Below are 15824 nucleotides of genomic sequence, written 5' to 3'. Positions count from 1 at the left end.
AGTCGACCCTTGAACAACACAGGGGTTTAGGGGCATTTGGCTCTCCAAAAACTTCACTACGAATAGCCTACTGTTGACTAGAAGCCTTACAAACAATAGAAACAATAGTATTTCATGGTATGTGTATTATATACTGTGTTCTTACTATAAAGTAAGCAAGACAAAATAAAATATTAAGAAAATCACGGAGAAGAGAAAACCCATTTTACGCTACCGCCCTGTATTCATCGAGAAAAATTTCATGTGTAAGTGTACCCACACATTTTAAATCTGTGTTGTTCAAGGGTCCCTTGTAATTAAAATCTGACTGTGGGGGGCAATGCTTGAACACTTACTAGGTTTGGTGACCCTGGACAAATGACTTAGCCTATCTAAGACTCAACACCCTCATATGAAAGTGGATGATCATAGTAAGACATGCTCTCACGAGGGCATTATGAAGATTTAACGTGATTTTGACACAGGTGAAACCCTTACTTAATCAACAATTACGAATGCACAATATATGCCGGGCCTTCATTTAATCCTTGCGACCCAATGAGGCAGACTTAGGGTTCTACCCATTTGTCAGACTGAAGAGTGGAGCAGGTGCCTCACCAGGGTGGGTTTTCGCGCCAGACTATCTGCTGCCGGCTGGAAGGTGCCAGACCACACTTACGGGTCACCTCTGCCCTTCCCCTCACCTCTCTTCTCTCACATGGCACTGCCTTCCTTTCTGAATGACTGTGGTCTGTGTTCTCTACCACTGATACGGCAGTGGCACCAAAAAACCCAAACAACAACAAAAAAGCCCCACTGCTTTTCTTCTTTCACCCTTCCTACAAATTATTTTTAAACATCTGCGGTCATGACAGCAGCAAATCAACAAGCACTCAAGTGCTGGCCCCGTTATCGGAACTCATTTCCCTGTGGCTGTCTCCTCCTCAGTAGTTCTTGTCATTGATGGACACCAAAACACCCACTGGGGAATGCCAGGCCCAAACAGCGATGGCTGCCTCTGACCCGGTTCGCGAAGGTTGTTAAGTTCTAAAATAAGAAGTTCCTTCTGGGGTGCCTGGGTGGCTCAGTCAGTTGAGCGTTCAACTTTGGCTCAGGTCATGATCACATGGTTCATGAGTTTGAGCCCCGCGTCAGACTCACTGCTGTCAGCGTGGAGCCTGCTTCAGATCCTCTGTCCCCTTCGCTCTTTGCCCCTCCCCTGCTCACGCGCACACACTCTTTTTCTCAAAAATTAAAAAAAAAAAAAAGAGAGAGAGAGAGAGAACTGATCACCAAATCAAGCTGAGGTCTAGAGACCAAGACAATTACATATCATTACATATCATAAAAGCAGACAGATAAGTAAGGAGTGTGGTGGGGGCAGGGAGAACTAAAGAAGGAGGGATGAAAGAAATAAAAGTTTTCTGAAGTCTACAATAGTTGACAAATCATCAAGACGCCTTGCAACAGAATCCATACAGAGATGAAGAATGAGGTATAAGATACTAGAAAGTTCTAGAGGCACCCAGCTAGCTCAGTTGGTGAAGCATGTGCCCCACATTGGGCATAGAGGTTACTGAAAAATAAACTTAAAAAAAAGAAAGAAAAGAAAAAGCTCTAGAAGAATACACAATGAATGGCGGTTTCCTCTGAGGTATCTGAATATTCTACTAATATGTTTCACCTTTACAATTTAAAAAAGGAGAAAACAGAACTATTTCAAAGGCTCAAGGATACATGATCGTCAGGAGTATAAAGTTATCAAACTTTCCTCCATTTCTACAGAGGCCACTAAGTGAAGGAACTGACGTCAAGGCCAGGAAATACCTAGCAGGGCTGGGACCTGAACTTCTTCCTTCAGATCAACGCTGGAGACTTCAATGCTTAAGTGACTGAGAAGATTCTACTGGTGGAGAAAGGAAATGTGAACTCCAAACCTGACTGGCTAGATTCACAAACCAAGATTAGCCACCTTAGAAAAGATCCTAAACTCCCTGAGGAAGGTCCTTAACCTTGCCAGCTCCTAGCAGACACAGGAGCTGCTTGCTCCGTGGACATGGGGAGTCCAAGGAGAGTGCAAACACTTCTCAATCCTTTACATGCTTAGGGCACAGTCTTGCAGCCAAGTGTGGGGCTTCCAGGTAATTCTGGTCTGGTGGCATAGTGGGGGAAAGGACAAAGACTAGGCAAACTGGCACCATCTAGGTGGCTTTACATGAGCCCGAAGAAATTAATGAAGCCACAGATTAAGAATTAGCAAAATTCTTCAAACTTGGGACAGGTGGCCTCAGCAATCAATTCACATTTACCAAGGCTCTGCACCTGGCCTGTGCAGGACAGTCAAGAGACAAGGGAGCCCACAAGACAGACATCAAGTCAGCTATGTTGTCAGGAGGGTGGTATGGGATTACCAAGGAAGGAAACGCAACTCAGATAAGGGGAGTTAGGTTCCTGGAGGTGACGCTGGAGCTGAGCGATGAGAGTAAGAGGGAAGGGCTGAAGCAGGATGTTGCAGGCAGAAGGAATGGAAATGTGTGTAGAAATGAAAGGATGACAACACGGGGTGACAGCAAATAGTTCAATAAGGATGTAGGGCTCGGGGCACGTGGGTGACTCAGTCGGTTGAGTGTCCGACTCGTGATTTTGGTTCCGCTCATGATCTCTCGGTTTGTGAGTTCAAGCCTCGCATCGGGCTCTGCGCGGACAGTGCAGAACCTGCTTGGGGTTCTCTCTCTCCCTCTCTCTCTGCCCTTCCCCCACTCACATTGTCTCTCAAAATAAATAAATAACTTAAAAAAAGAAAAAGAAAAAGAGGCCAGCAGGTCCTAGGTCTAGGATGCCAATCCAGGGAGTTTAAATTGCATCCTGATGGGAAAAAAGATGCATGGAAGGATTTCACTTTTTAGACAGATCAGTCTGGTGACTGGAAATGGATTAGGAGGAGGAACTCTGAAGGCAGAGGCTGGTAAAAGGACTATGCCACGGATGAAGGCTGCTGGCGAGAGACAATCCTATGGGAAAACTCAAGATCATCTGAATAGGAGGGAGGCATCTGGCTGGACTCTGGCATCAGACAGAGTGCTTGTCTGGGGCTTTAGGTGAAAGGAGCCACCAATCAAGCATTTGAACTTGACAAAAGCTCCGCAGAAGAGAATACAGCAAATAGGTTGGAATAAAACTAACAGCTCAATTTGGAGCACTGGTTTCCAACAGATTCACTCTGTGTATACACAGACAGCATGTTGGGACACCTCGTCTTTAATCCACCCACAACCAACAATGAGGGTCGGTAGGGGGAAATGACTTGCAGAGGCCACCATCTAGATCTATGCCTTTAGCCCCGCCTAGTACTTGCCCTCAGGCTACCATTTGTATTTTTTTATAAGGTCCTGCCCAGCTCCAGACAGAACTTAAAGGCTTGCTTGGAGTGTGAACTGTTTACATGTAAATACACCCCCTGAAGTCTGCCTACCACTCCTGCTTGACAGAGGAGAAATTCTTTTTTGCAGAGCAAAGGCCCATAAATGGAGGCCATCCCAGCCTTGCACAGCATCTCCTGCCTAATTCATCAAGGCTTTGCTGTTCTCACCGGTGATATGCGGTATTTCTCTCCCAGCAAGGGTCTCTCGGCACCCCTGAAAATCTAGGGAATCTATATGGCTCTTTTCTAGAGGAACTGTACACAGAAAATAACAGATTCAGATCTCGCCACCATTTGAAGAGATGATGAGGATGTACTTACTTAAATTAAACACGTCATTCTATGGACACAGCACAGATCAAAAAGCCCGTTGCAATGAGTACTCATCAGCTATAAAATATTCACATAATTCCAGGTGCTGAGAATTAGTTCTTTCGGAGACTGTTCTTGCTTTTCATTATTTTTAGCTTTTGAAATACTTTTTTGACATACAGAAAAACTAGACAGAATTCCTGTATAACTTCACTAGATTCCCCAAATGTTAACATTCTTCCATGTTTATCAGTATTTCTTTATATCTACACATACTTCTTTTTTCCTGAATGATCTGGCATTTGTCCCTAAATACTTCAGAGTGTATTTCCTAAAAACAAGAACATTCTCTTACATCACCACAAAACAATTAGGCAAAGTAGGAAATTCACCTTGATAGGATATTATCTAATCTACAGATCTTTTTCAAATTTTACCAACTGTCTCACTAATGTCCTTGAGAGCAAAAGGAAAGAAAACTCTCCCGCTTTCCGATCTAATCCAGAATCCTACATTCCATTTAGTTAAACCAGTCTCTCTCTTCCCCTTTAATCTGGAACGAGAATTCTTCGGTCCTTAGTGACACTTGGAAGAGTACAAGCCATTTACTTTGTACAATATTCTTCTATCAGAGTTTGTCTGAGGTTTCCTCATAATCAGACTCACATTACCCACTTTGGACAGGAAGTTCAGACTGCTGGTGTGTCCTTCTCAGTGCATCCTCTCAGGAGGCATGAGCTCTATTTGTCCCATTTCTGGAGCACCAGCTTTGATCTCTTGGTTGAGATACAATCTGCCAGGGCTCTCTAAAGTCTCTCTCTGCAATTAGTTAAAAACTAACTTGGGGGGTGGCAGCACTTGGGTGGCAACTCAGTCAGTTAAGCATCTGACTCTTGATTTCAGCTCAGGTCATGATCTCAGGGTTTATGAGATGGAGCTCGGCACTGGGCTTTGCGCTGACAGCGCAGAGCCTGCTTGAGATTCTCTCTGCTCCTACACCACTTGTGCACTCTCTCTCAAAATAAATAAACAAACATTAAAAAAAATAATAAAATAAAAACTACCTTGGGAAGAGATACCGTTTCTGTTTCACAGCAAACCTTCCCATTAGTTTTACCATCCATCAAGGATTCTTGACGGAGACAATTTTTACTACTATGGTCATGGTCATATATAGATTTTGCTTTATTCTTCTATGGTGGGGGTGTGGGGGGTGGGGGGAGAACGTTCCCCTCCCCCCATCTATTTACTTATTCACTTAAGTATCAATAAGATTCATGGGCTCTTTTTTATTCTGTGGGTTATAATGTTTCTTTGACCCATATTCTTTTATTTTTATTTTTTAAATTAATTTATTTAAGGATTATAATCTATTATTTACTTGATCCTCCAACTTTCCCAGATTTCACCAGGAGGAGCCCCTTCAAGTTGACTCCTGTGTCCTTGACATGACCTGTCATTCTTTGAGCGCTTCCTTACTTTCTGGCATAGAATGTTCCCAACTCACCTGTAATTTTCCAACCCAAGCCCCAGAAACAGCCATTTCTCTGAGCTTAGATTTTGGGAGATTAACAATCAGGGTCTGGGCACGACGCGTATTCACGGCTTGCTACCAGAGTGTCTTTGCTTCTCAGCCCTCTCAACAAACAGAACTAGGAAATACATACATATCATGTGAAGACACATACATACACATCTCTATTTGTGTATCTACACAGAAAAACCAGAGTTTACCTGGTGACTCCAATTCCCATCTGATCCCACAGGGCTCTTCCTAGACTCTCCCACCTTCCATACTTCTAGGAACTCCCTTTTCTGGCAATAAAAAAACCTGATTCTCATCATTAACAATGTATTTACCAGTTTGCTCCATTCTAGAACAAACTAACTAGTTTCAGAATTGCTAACCCATATACCACTGTGAAAAACAAACCAACTAACTTGAGTCCAATATTTGTTCACAGTTCTTTTTTCTTTAGTCTGAAAGTATATATTCAAAAACTACCTGGGTTAGTTCCTTTTTTCCTGCCTCAGTGTAGTAATGGCCCCATTCAAAATAATACTTAATACGTTGTAAAGTAAGAACACAACGAGTGACTCAAAGCTGTGACACAGGACACGGGATGGCCTTCTCTGTGGCAGTTTCCCTCTAACTGGCTGAGCCTTCAGAAACTGGGGGGCTGCACAAGCATGCAGAGATGCCAGCCTCACCTAGTTACTTCCATCCCCTAAATCTGAGCTAGACCCTGGGTATCTGTATTTTTCAAATGTTCCCTAAGGGATTCTGACATCCTACCAGTTGGGGAATGACTTGCTATTAAGAATAAAAGCCTGGGGGCGCCTGACTGGCTCAGTTGAAAGAGCGTGTGGCTCTTGATCTTGGGGTTGTGAGTTCAAGCCCCACATTGGGTGTAAAGATCACTTAAAAATCCCATCTTAACAAAAAGAGAGAGAGAGAGAATTAAAGGCTGAAAAGCAGGGCCCTGATGACCTTGCCTCCACCCAGCTCCCGGCGAGCTCCAGCCTCGCTACACCATGGTCTTGGCGCCAGCGACCTGGTGCAGAGACTGCTCGTCCACCTGCTATATTCTTGCCTCTCTTCAGCCCCTAGCAAACCCCTTCTTTTTCTTTAAAATTTTTTTTCTAATGCTTATTTATTTTTGAGAGAGAAAGATACAGAGTGTGAGTGGGGGTGGGCAGAGAGAAAGGGAGACAAAGAATCGGAAGCAGGCTCCAGGCTCTGAGCTGTCAGCACCGAGCCCGACGCGGGGCTCGAACTCAGGAACAGTGAGATCATGACCTGAACCAAAGTCGGACATTCAACCAACCTGAGTCATCCAGGTGCCCTGCCCCCCTCATCTTTAAAAGCCAGCTCAGATGTCTCATCCTCTGTGAAGACTTTCCAGCTCCCCAAAGACGGCCAGACCCCCAGTTCCCTGAGCTCCATGGCGGTTTATTACGGAGTAATTCACACAGGCTGGAGAACAGAATAGCACAACACGACCGCCATCTCCACGGCTCTGGTACAGCTCTCCTCAAGAGGAGGAGAACTGTTTATGATTCTCTTTTCCACTGGCAAGGATCGGATGAGGATTCCCAGGCACAGGATCTGGCACATAGCAGGTGCTCAAACAATGTTTGGTTAAGATTATTTTCAGCTGTAATTCTATGGCTCAAAAATGGCCTAAGTACTTTTCCACGACTCATCAGAACAGAGACTACGAAAGTTCAGATTGCCAAGGATTCTCTGCTAAGTAATTCTCATCTTGTGATGAAGGCCATTTCTTCCTGCTCTGGGCTAAACCTGCATGGTATTGGTTCATGCTGGTACGTGAATGCTGTTTCCATACTAGACCTGATATTTTTAGCACTCCTGTTATGATAAACTCACAGTAACCTCAAAAAGAACAAATCAAAGTCAACTTTTTGCCACAGGAAACCAGCTCACGCTTCATGTTTTGCAACATGCCATGGGAGAATAATAAAAAGATGAGACCTTTTGCTCACAGATGGTGAGGCCAACTCTCAAGATAGTGGAAAAATGCAGCAGGAAGCATGCAGTCTGGCCACTGTCTTATGAAGAAACTGGAAAAACACTCGACACCCAAACGAGGCAAACACACACACACACACACACACACCCCAGGGCAGCTGCTTCATCAGAGGCTGTTGTGAATGGGGTGGTAAGAAACTCCTCCGTGTGAGGGGCAGGCCAGGGCGATGTGGGAATCAAGAGTCTGATGGGTGCCTAGAGGAGCAGGCTGGCAAGATGGTCCTCCAGGGACAACAGCGGGCAGGCCCTTCTCCCTCTAGAGGGGAGCAAATGACCAGAGGAGCCCGAGTCAGTCACTAGGGCAAAAAAATATTTCTTCATGGAACACCTACTGTATGCTCCACAGGGCAATGGGGACACAAAGTCAGGTTCCCTGTGAGGTCTTCTCAGGTGTACATCATAGCCAAGCAAGCACTCCATCCTCATAAGGAACTCCTAAGGTTTCATGAGATGTGTAAGACACCATCCTAGAAAGGCTCTCAGGAACAAATTCCAAGGCCTAGGAAAAACCGAAAACAACCTACATGGCCTTTTAAGATGAAACGTCACAAACAATGGTACACCCAAAGGAACACTACACGTCATGCAGCCAACAAGACATGTGAGGTCACTCTATATATGCTCCAAGATCTCTCCAGATCGTGTAAGGCCATCCGGTGAAAAAAAGCAAGCTGCCAGATAGCGTTGAAAAGTTTGGTTACATACACACATGCGTGATTGTAATTGTTAATCATTTTGCAAGAAGACAGGCAACAAATTCTTAGTAGTTTCCCTGACAAATTGGAAGAGGTGTGGAAATAGGGAGGGCTTAATGAAGAAAACTTACTTTTATACATCATTGGGAATTCTCTGAAAATTGCTTACTGTGATATTATTCCCAACAAAAATAAAACTCAAGTGTTTTTTAGGGAAGGAAGAAAACTATCTGGGTCAGAATTCAGAGCACCTCTGTGCCTAATATATATTTGAACCAGGATTTTTTGTACTGTAGTGGCCATCCTATTTCCCTAAAAGGCAGAGCTCCTGATCTGAAAGGTAACGAAATCACTTAGAGGTGCATATAACAGATGTGAAGAGCAATGTCCATGGGTCAAACAGACCTCATGGTCTCAAATCCTGGTTCTGTCTATAAAACCAAGCATATGCCTGAGCAAATCACAGCCATGCTCGACCTTGGTCTCTTTCAACAAAGCGGGACAACAACCACACTTCAAAGGATGTCATGATAATGGAAGACAATATGTCGGATGCTCAGCATGGTGCCAGGCAAGGCAGCAAGTAGTGAAATGCACAATAACCACTCTCACATGCCACATGAAAACCACAGTAGTGTCTAGAAAGTTGACCGTTCACCTGGATATTCCCCAAGGCCATCCCACACCCTGAAGTCAAATGTTAACACTGTTTGACTTTATAAAACAAAAGCAAGGCCATTTTAGAATTACATCTATTTCAGGTATACAAACCTTGACTTAAAACAAACAGCTGGGGTGCCTGGGTGGCTGGGTCAGTTAAGCGTCCGACTTCAGCTCAAGTCATGATCTCATGGTGAGTTCAAGCCCCACATCAGGCTCTGCGCTGACAGCTCAGAGCCCGGAACCTGCTTTGGATTCTGTGTCTCCCTCTCTCTGCTCGTGCTCTTTCTCTCTTTCTCTCTCAAAAATAAGTAAACATTAAAAACAAAATTAAAAAAAAAAATACAAAAATCTCTGGGAATGCAAGCCGGTGCAGCCACTCTGGGAAAACAGTATGGAGACTCGTCAAAAAACTAAAAATAGAACTACCCTATGACCCACCAATTGCACTACTACGTATGCAGTTTCAAAGGGGCACATGCACCCCAATGTTTATAGCAGCGCTATCAACAATAGCCAAAGTATGGAAAGAGCCCAAACGTCCATCGATGGATGAACGGATAAAGAAGATGTGGTATACACATATATAGCGGAGTGTTACTCTTCGGCAATCAGAGAATGAAATCTTGCCATTTGCAACTACGTGGATGGAACTGGAGGGTATCATGCTAAGCGAATAAACAAGAGAAAGACAAATATATGATTTCACTCCTATGAGGACTTTAAGATGCAAAACAGATGAACATAGGGGAAGGGAGGCAAAAATAATATAAAAACAGGGAGGGAGACAGAACATAAGAGACTCTTAAATATAGAGAACAAACTGAGGGTTACTGGAGGGATTGTGGGAGGGGGGATGGGCTAAATGGGTAAAGGGCACTAAGGAATCTACTCCTGAAATCAGTGTTGCACTAGATGCTAACTAATTTGGATGTAAATTTTAAAAAATAAAAAGTAAAACAAGTTAAAATTAAAAAAAAATCTCAGTCCTCCTCAATCTCTGATCAGAAAATATTCTGAAGAAGAGTCAAAAGAGAATATTAAATAGTATAGAAGTCGTGCCCCTGACACTCACCTCTCCCATTTACCATCTCATTACCTTTCTTAGAGCTGAGGAAAGGCAGGGTTATTTATCCCTTAGCTCCCTTAAGCCCAAGTCAGTAACCTAGATTGGAAGCTCACGTACCAAAGGTTAAGCCAGCTGAGCTAGGCGCGGAGCTGTGATCTGAGCTCAGCTCTGGTAGTCCCCAAAGTCTGTGCTTTTTCCATGACACGAGACCATCAGCCTCTATTCGGGCTGTGCTTTTATTGCTATGGTTAGCAATCAAAACAGACTGGGCAAAAATAATGATTCTAGTTAAAAGTGAACTTCAGGACTACCTAGAGGATATTCTGTTTGAATTAATGAAATGATTTCTAGAACTCTTTTAAAAGAAGCACACTTAGAATAAGTAAATATTCTGGTATAAATCATAGGTCAATAAAGTTGTTAATTAAGGAGCTCCTGATTGACTCAGTCTGTTAAGCGGCTGACTTCAGCTCAGGTCATGATCTCGCGGTCCCTGAGTCCAGCCCCACGTCGGGCTCTGTGCTGACAGCTCAGAGCCTGGAGCCTGCTTTGGATTCTGTGTCTCCCTCTCTCTCTGCTCCTCTCCCGCTCACACTCTCTTGCTCTCTCTCAAAACTAAACAAAGAAAATTTTTTAAAAAGTAAATAAATGTGACACTATTCCAAAATAAAAAATAAAGAAGTTATTAATCGAAAGTATAAAAATAATAAACAGAAATACAAGCCACAAGAAGTTCGTATTTTATTGGATACACTGATTATTTAGACTGAGAAAAGATTTTAGCGACAGGCTCGTCAACTTAGTCTTATCATCTTATAAGTGAGGGGACAAAGTCCTAGAGAGGCAAGTTATTTGCCCAAGGTTACAAAGACAATTGATGGCAAGTGTATTTGGCAGAAGGAAACCTCCCACGTAGGAGCTGGTACGCTCTGCTGCGTGAATCCAGTGAGGTCAAATTACAGGACACTTTCATAGCTACATGAATGGCTGGGCAGAAAAACTGAAAGAAGGGGCGCCTGGGTGGCTCAGTCAGTTAAAACGTCTGACTTCAGCTCAGGTCATAGTCTCATGGTTTGTGAGTTCAAGCCCCGCACCAGGCTCTCTGCTGTCAACACAGAGCTCGCTTCGGATCCTGTCCCTCCCTCTCTGCCCCTTCCCTGCTCATGCTCTCTCTCTAAAATAAACACTTTTAAAAAATCCAAAGATTTCTTTGGATGTAAGATGAAGATGATACACTCATAGAGTCAGGTTCATACCTAAAGGCGGAGGGTTCTAAGCTGCTGGCGTAACCAGGTCACAAGGGCCATTTCCCTCTACTTCCAGGACTTTAGTCCAGTAGGCAGCGGAGGGTGTTAATCAAGTACGCATTCTCGGAGAAGCTCCCAGAAGCCAAATTGGCCCTCGAGCTCACTGCACCTGGAGCACTCCCTGTAGCTCCAGTTGCAGCCCTTCTGCAAAGATACAGCAGAGCCCGGAGACCAAGTGAACACATCAGCAGGGATGCATGTAGGACACCACACACGAAAGGTCAGAACCTGTCATCTGCTGCAGAGAGAAAAGCCCAGGCAAGGTTGTGACGGATCTCCAAAAACAGCCAGGAAGGGCACAGGGTGTGGGGTGAAGGCACCAGCCCCCGAAGAGTCAGGAGACGTGGGTGTGAAACCCACACTACAGCACTAATTTGTTCTACAGTGACGGAGACTCCCTTCCCCTCTCGTGTCACTCACTGCAAGGGTTCTGAGGCTTAGGGAAACTGGTCTGACAATCTGGACTCGCTGGCCGAGGATGAGGGTCCTTCATAGCCACGTCTGCCACAGGTGAGGCGGGGAGAGGGAGAAGTGGCAAGCCCACACCTGTCATTCCTGGCCTAGAGGCGATGTGGGCCCGCCTCCTTCTAGAATTCTATGACCGTTACAGAACCGTACATGGGAAAAAGATTAAGATAGTACACTGTATGGTATGTTTCTTACTACAGTAAAAAAGTTTCTATGACTGTTAACTAATGAACATCGTTCAAATCCAAAGCCCTGAACCTTGAAACAGAAAACGTAACTAGTACCACTTAGAAGAGAGAAGTAAACAAACACAGGGGATGTATTACCCAACAAAGTGTCATAGGCAGAAAATTAAAAAGCAGTGGGAATAGCGACTCAACTATGGAATTAAGGGAAACTGAGTCAATCCCAAAACTTCTCCGCAGTTGCAAAGTACTCATGCCAAAACCAAAAACCCCAAAACAAAACCAAAGCCCTTCACAGACAACGCAGGTCTCTAGGACTTCCTCACTTTGCGTGGAGCCTTTTGCCCATATACAAGCCTCACAAAAATCCCATGAGGCAAGTGCTATTAACACCCCCAAGGTCAGAGGTGAACTTGAGTGAGCTTCAGGGAATTTAACTCTGTGGCTATCAGCCACCAAAAACAATGACAAAACCAGGACTGAGAAACCAGATCTGTTCTGAACAACCGTGCACCACTGCCTGCCGTAGAGGTCACAGCACTAAAACGACAGCTTCTTCCTCGCGACGCTCTATTCCCCGCGCCCCTTGTAACTTCTGACGGTGAAGGCCAGCAGCGCCCGGATTAAATACAGACTTTCCCCCCATACTGTTTCCAGGTTACTAGTTCTGCCTTCCCGCCTCAGTGACGGCCTCCCAAGGGCAGGGATGACTGCAGGTCTGGGCCTTCATCGGTCCGTGCCTTTTACAACAGCTGTACGCAGGGACCGGCAGCTGCTTCACACGAGTGTGGCGAGGGTCCCATAAGCTCCTATCTAGAAGCACTCAGAATGGAGCCGGGCTGCTGCCCTCACGGGTCTCACACGGTATTAGGTGTCAGGGTCCTACCTCCCTTGTCACCGCCAATCGGCATCCTCTTAGATAAAACACTGAGCCTTTCTAGGTCTCTGTTTCCTCACCTCAAGAGACCAAGCTGGGGAGAACTCCCACCCTGTCTACCTCACAAGGGTGCTGTGATGAGGAGATGGGAGGAGAAAATACTCTAGAAGCTGCAAAGGGCTAGATCACGTTCTCACCATGCCGCTACTGACACTAGCGGCTGGATAACCTTGTTCGTCGGGGGCTGTCCTGCACCATGGATATTTAGCAACATGCCTGCCCTCTCCCCACCCCACCTGCCCCCAGCCCGAGCGACCAAAATCGCCTGGACACTGCTAATGCCCCCTGGCGGGCAAAACTGCCCTCAGCTGAGTATCACCCGATTTTGGTAAGCTCAAATACCAGACGACCGCTTTTATAAGCCGCAGCCAGAACCGCTCAGGCTATACCCCAAGGCTCTGCAAACTAATGGCCACTGTTTACTGAGGGCTCTCGAAGTGCCAGGCACTGATGATCAGCTTCTCCCGATGGCACAGGCCCCAAGCTCATGCTGAACCCTGGACTGGAGAGGGCACTCCCTCGCTTGCTGCTCTGTCCCAGTCCAGGGAAGGAGGTGTTTTCTGAGTCCTAGCAGACTCACGTGTGTAAGACTCATTCCCACCTAACCCACTGGATGCTTTCTACACAAATGGATACTAAGTGCTCTGAACTAGTTCTTCCCAACCCCGATCTGGCGAACATCACTGATAACATGGGAAAAGCTTTCTTCCTAGCTAATGAAGACATAAACCTTAGCCTCCTCCAATCTTCAGTTTATTAAGAAGTTTTATACAGTTTTACGTATTTCCATTTCAATCTATATACACAGCGCCTGGTTTTGTGTAGCTATCACAAACAGCCACATCTGTCCTGATATGGGGTAGGTGTTCCCGGAGTCTGCGCAGACAACTAGAAGGAAGGAGGTGGGGATGTGGCTCCTTACCCAGCCCTGGAGAAAGGAAGGCTGAAGACTGTCCAAATGCGCCCAAAATTACATTTCTGCAAACTTTACAAATACAAACGACAGGTCGACCTCAGTCTCCCTGAGAATGGGTCAGGGTTACGCACAGCTCAGTGAGGGGCCTCATCTCCATCCACCTGGATGTTCTCGGGTGGGGGGGGGGGGGGCACTGAGAACCAGCTTGTGAGGAGCTCGACTTGGGGCAAACACCAAGAAATCCCTTGGACTGTACAACCAAACCCGCAGCAATCCGAGCACATGGCGCTCATCCGGAAGCTCTGCTCTAAGCCCTCACCTTGAAGGAGAAAGTAATCCGAAGCTGTGCGCTTCAGAGCGGGCTTCGCTTTCTCACTGCTCCAGTCCACCTCCAGCGCTTCCTTCACGGAGCAGAAGACCACTTTCTGTTGAAAAAAGGCAGAACTGGTTAGGAAGAAAAAATGTCGGCTTTAAATTACAAGGCAGTAGCTCTTCACCTTGTAGGAGAAATGTGATTATTCAAGGTTTACTGTTTGTTAAAGGAAGCTGAGGACCACTCAAATCCAATAAACATTTATTAAGCACTTACTGTGTGGCTCCTCTGGGCACTGGGGACACAGCAATGAGTGACACATACTCCCTGCACTGAAAGAGGTCAGAGCAAAGCTAAAAGACCCAGTTCCACTCTGGCTCTCCTGAATTCTGTGTTCACACCTCAGACATACCTGCATGAGTAAGCAAGTGTGTGTGCCTAAAAATATTCAAGAAAACATTCTAACAGTCAAAAGAAAAATTAAATAGGTCTCAGTAGAAAAATGATTCGATGATAACGATACCAATAAATACAAGCAAAATACAAAGCAGAAAAACAAATAAGGGTTATGGAACGAAAGCGCCAGGCTGTGGGAATGGAAAGGCATTTGCAAAAGCCCTGTGGTAGAAGGAAGCATGGCTGAAACCTATTATGCTAAATGAAATGATCTTGAAAACTGCCATCACAGAGTTATATTTTAAAATACATATAAACAATTAAATATGAGTAAGAAAGTGGTTTTCCTTTTCCTTTCCTAAATCATTCAGTCCAAAAGCCAAGGGCTGGGACTAAGGAAGGGTAGGGAACAGAGTGTGAGTGGAGGGGCTGAGTGGCCTGATAGGGATAGAGCAGAGCAACGTAGGAGGGGCGGCACTGGGAGACTGACTCCCCCCAAGGACTTATGCAACAAGTGAATATACGGGAAACCCAGGGTTCTCACTGTCAGAGAAGACAGTCCTAATTGTGGAAAGGGAAAAAACGAGAGTAAAGCCTGTGGGGGGCTACTGGTGTGAACTCATTTTCAATATATATATAGACAAGAAAGTAAACGTAGATGCAAGCGTGTCTGTGTACACACACAAATATAGTAAAATTTTGGATTGCAAATAAGCTGTTCTGCGAATGTTCCACAAGACAAGCAAACATTTCTAATAAATTTTAACTTGATAAACGAGTGATGTCTTGCAACACGAGTAGTCTGTGCCATTGAAAGTCACATGATCACAGCTGAGCCAATGGTTCTTTGAATTTGCTTTGATATACAAGTGCTTTGGATTACAACCATGTTTCTGGAATTAATCATGCTCACAAACCAAAGTTTGACAGAGCTATGTCCATGGACAAGGTATCAAAGCGACGATGCCCTGACAGCAGTGAGAACATGTGATAGCCAGATGGTTTCTAACCCCCACCAGAGAAATAGTTCTCTTTGGAAACATGGCTGATTTTGAAGCTGGGGCAGAGTCCATGTACTACTGTGCCTAGAATAAGGAAGCGTGCAAAGAATGACGGGGAGGTATCGAGAGGAAACAGGAGCCAACATAAATAAACTTAAATAAACTAGAATTCATTAGTCATAAATCTAAAATTAACTATTACTGTGACCCCCACACCCCTGCGAACGTGGCACTATGAGCGGCACGGAGCACACGGCCTTCCGCTTTCGCACCCTCGGTGCCCTCCACACCCTGCCTGCCGTGACCCTGGAGGCTGAGGGTGGGCATGGGCTCTGCTCCACTCTCCCTGCGTAAACTCAGACAAACACAAATGGTATTTGAAAACAAGAGAAAACGGTATTTGAACAGTGGGAATCAGCAATTTTGCACAGAACTGTAGTCTAAATGAAGCTGGGACAAAATCGAACACATGAGTTTGGTGCTTTGGAAAATGTGAAAGCTGCTAGTGAGGTCTACTCCCCTCTATCAGAAGTAACTGAAATTAATGAAGCTCTTGCAGAAAACCCAGGACTTGTCAACAAACGTTCTTATGAGGATGGTTGGCTGATCAAG

General features: G+C 45.1%; 1 protein-coding gene across 3 annotated transcripts in view; it reads right to left on the bottom strand.

Moving 5' to 3' along the window:
• SAE1 (SUMO1 activating enzyme subunit 1) overlaps nt 1-15824 on the bottom strand; it is a 73740-nt gene that overhangs the window by 24742 nt on the left and 33174 nt on the right. For all 3 annotated transcript variants that reach the window (XM_027037907.2, XM_027037908.2, XM_027037905.2), the window contains one exon: nt 13822-13927. In XM_027037907.2, the coding sequence (XP_026893708.2) occupies nt 13822-13927 (106 nt within the window). The remainder of the gene's footprint in view (nt 1-13821; nt 13928-15824) is intronic.

The sequence above is a fragment of the Acinonyx jubatus genome, chromosome E2 (assembly GCF_027475565.1).
Source record: "Acinonyx jubatus isolate Ajub_Pintada_27869175 chromosome E2, VMU_Ajub_asm_v1.0, whole genome shotgun sequence".
In the NCBI taxonomy this organism is placed as follows: Eukaryota; Metazoa; Chordata; class Mammalia; order Carnivora; family Felidae; genus Acinonyx; species Acinonyx jubatus.
Note: the sequence above shows the minus strand (reverse complement) of the source record. Positions and strands in the feature narration are given on the sequence as shown.